The following is a 2,517-nucleotide window of genomic DNA, read 5'->3' on the forward strand; positions in this document are numbered from 1 at the left end:
CTTCTCTGATTGTCTCTTGTGCAGAGCAGCCAGGGGTGCCCAGGGTGCAGAGCAGCCAGGGGTGCCCGGGGCTGTCCTGCAGAGCAGGGTCCTGGAGCCCAGGGCGCTGTGCTGGGGCAGGGACTCTGCTGCCTGCCAGAGACAGCTGTCAGCCAGCCCTGGCAGCTGCTCCCAGTGCTGGGGAACAAGGTCTAGGTGGGAGGAGACAGCTGGTAAGGCTTGGAAGTGTTCTCCTTGTGCGGTGATGATGCTGCGTTTTCCAGGACTGCTCCCATCCCGGCATTTAACTGCAGAACATTTCCAAGTAGATTATACAGTGAGCATAGCAAGGCAGGGGCAGCAGGAAAGGGGAAGTCCTGCTTTTTTAATCTATTATTTTGGGTTACCTGAATGGGAAATTGACCATAGATATTCATTTTAGTTCAGCTTGAGGCAAATAAAAAAAAAAAAACATTATCTCTGGTCTAAACAAATCAGGCAGTGACAGAAATCAGCACAGGCCCCTCACAGGCAGAATCAATGCTACTTTTCCAGCCCCCTTAGAGTTGCTCTGACGTTGCCATCAGAGCTTGCAGAGCCAGAGCTGCCCCTGGGCGGTGCCTGAGCTGGGAGGGGTCTGCAGGGCAGAGCTGAGCCCCCAGGGCTGGGCTGGGCTCTGGCAGCACTGACAGGGCCCAGCCCTGGGCACAGGGAAGCAGCTGCTGGAAGGGACAGCTCCAAGCAGCAGAGCCCTGGGCAGGCAGTGGGGGGGAAAGTGCCCCCAAGCTGTGCTGTGATATTTCAAGTCCTCTCCATACCCAACTATTCCATGATTACTTTTCTTACAGATCCCCAAGGCAATAGAGAATATATGTCCAACAGCAGCTCCATCAGCCACTTCCTCCTGCTGGCACTGGCAGACACGCGGCAGCTGCAGCTCCTGCACTTCTGCCTCTTGCTGGGCATCTCCCTGGCTGCCCTCCTGGGCAACGGCCTCATCATCAGCACCATAGCCTGCAGCCACCATCTGCACACGCCCATGTTCTTCTTCCTGCTCAACCTGGCCCTCAGCGACCTGGGCTTCATCTGCACCACTGTCCCCAAAGCCATGCACAATTCCCTCTGGGACACCAGGAACATCTCCTACACTGGATGTGCTACCCAAGTATTTCTGCTTATCTTCTTCATGGGAGCAGAACTTTCTCTCCTGACCATCATGTGCTATGACCGCTACGTGTCCATCTGCAAACCCTTGCACTATGGGACCCTCCTGGGCAGGCGAGCTTGTGCCCACATGGCAGCAGCTGCCTGGGCCAGTGGTCTTCTCTATTCAGTGCTGCACACAGCCAATACATTTTCCCTGCCCCTGTGCCATGGCAATGAACTGGGCCAGTTCTTCTGTGAAATCCCACAGATCCTCAAGCTCTCCTGCTCCACATCCCACCTCAGGGAACTGGGGCTTCTCGGTGTTAGTGCCTTTTTGGTGTTTGGTTGTTCTGTGTTCATTGTTTTTTCCTATGTGCAGATCTTCAGGGCAGTGCTGAGGATCCCCTCTGAGCAGGGACAGCACAAAGCCTTTTCCACCTGCCTCCCTCACCTGGCTGTCGTCTCCCTCTTTGTAAGCACCGCATTGTTCGCCTACCTGAAGCCCCCCTCCATCTCCTCCCCATCCCTGGATCTGGCCCTGTCAGTTCTGTACTCGGTGGTGCCTCCAGCCCTGAACCCACTCATTTACAGCTTGAGGAACCAGGAGCTCAAGGCTGCAGTGAGAAGACTGATGATTGGATGGTATCAGAAAGATTAAACTACTGGCCAGTTAAATTCAATCATTTGTAATAAAAGTAACCTTTGACACATCTCATTGGTTTCGTTTTGAAACTTCTTTTAATTTCCTTTACTTTTTTCATGTTATCCAAAAAGAAATGTCATTGTTTGTGCCATTTTTCATTTTGTTTCTCTCCATCTTCTCTTTGGCCACAGATTGTGTCAATGAGTGGCTGCAATCTTGGTGGCTTTAAAGGAACTAAAGGATGTCTCCGCAAAGTTCTCTGCAGAGGTGCCCTTTTGTTGCCTTTTCTGGAGCTGCAGCAGCAATGTCTGTGTGCGGAGCTGGAGGCAGATCAGTGCTGGCCCTGCAGCTGTGCCCAGCAGCAGCAGCACTTGGTGTTGCCAGTGCTGCTGCCATGGCCCTGCCCCGCTGCCCTGGTGGCCCTGGTGTTGCTGCAGGGCCTGAGTGCTCTCGGGGCCGAGCACAGCCCTGGGGGTGGCAGTGCCGGGGCTGCAGCAGGGACAGGCCATGGGCACTGCTGAGGCAGCACTGACGCCTCAGGCCAGGGCCTGGGGGCTCCAGACTCCTTGCCCAGGCTCTCTCAAGAACACACTCAGGCCAATGCTCAGCACAGAAAACCCCCGTGAGCAGCCCCAGGCTGGCCGTGGGCAGGCTGGGGGCAAACAGAACGGCTGGGGCTCTGCAAGGACCCTGGGGGAGATGGGAAGGATCAGCAGAGCAGGGGCTGATCCATCCCCAGTGCGCTGGAC

At 55.3% G+C, this 2,517-nt stretch overlaps 1 protein-coding gene across 1 annotated transcript; it reads left to right on the forward strand.

The window, feature by feature from the left end:
* Window positions 1–850: 850 nt before the first annotated feature.
* Window positions 851–1,783, forward strand: LOC141726553 (olfactory receptor 14A16-like). Its single transcript, XM_074531478.1, has one exon. The coding sequence runs from the start codon at window positions 851–853 to the stop codon at window positions 1,781–1,783; it is 933 nt and encodes a 310-aa protein (XP_074387579.1).
* Window positions 1,784–2,517: the final 734 nt, after the last annotated feature.

Source organism: Zonotrichia albicollis, chromosome 36 (genome assembly GCF_047830755.1).
Source record: "Zonotrichia albicollis isolate bZonAlb1 chromosome 36, bZonAlb1.hap1, whole genome shotgun sequence".
Lineage (NCBI taxonomy): Eukaryota > Metazoa > Chordata > Aves > Passeriformes > Passerellidae > Zonotrichia > Zonotrichia albicollis.

What these genes read in the sequence shown, in the direction of transcription:
- LOC141726553 (XM_074531478.1), top strand. Translation starts at nt 851, where the DNA reads ATGTCCAACAGCAGCTCCATCAGCCACTTCCTCCTGCTGGCACTGGCA.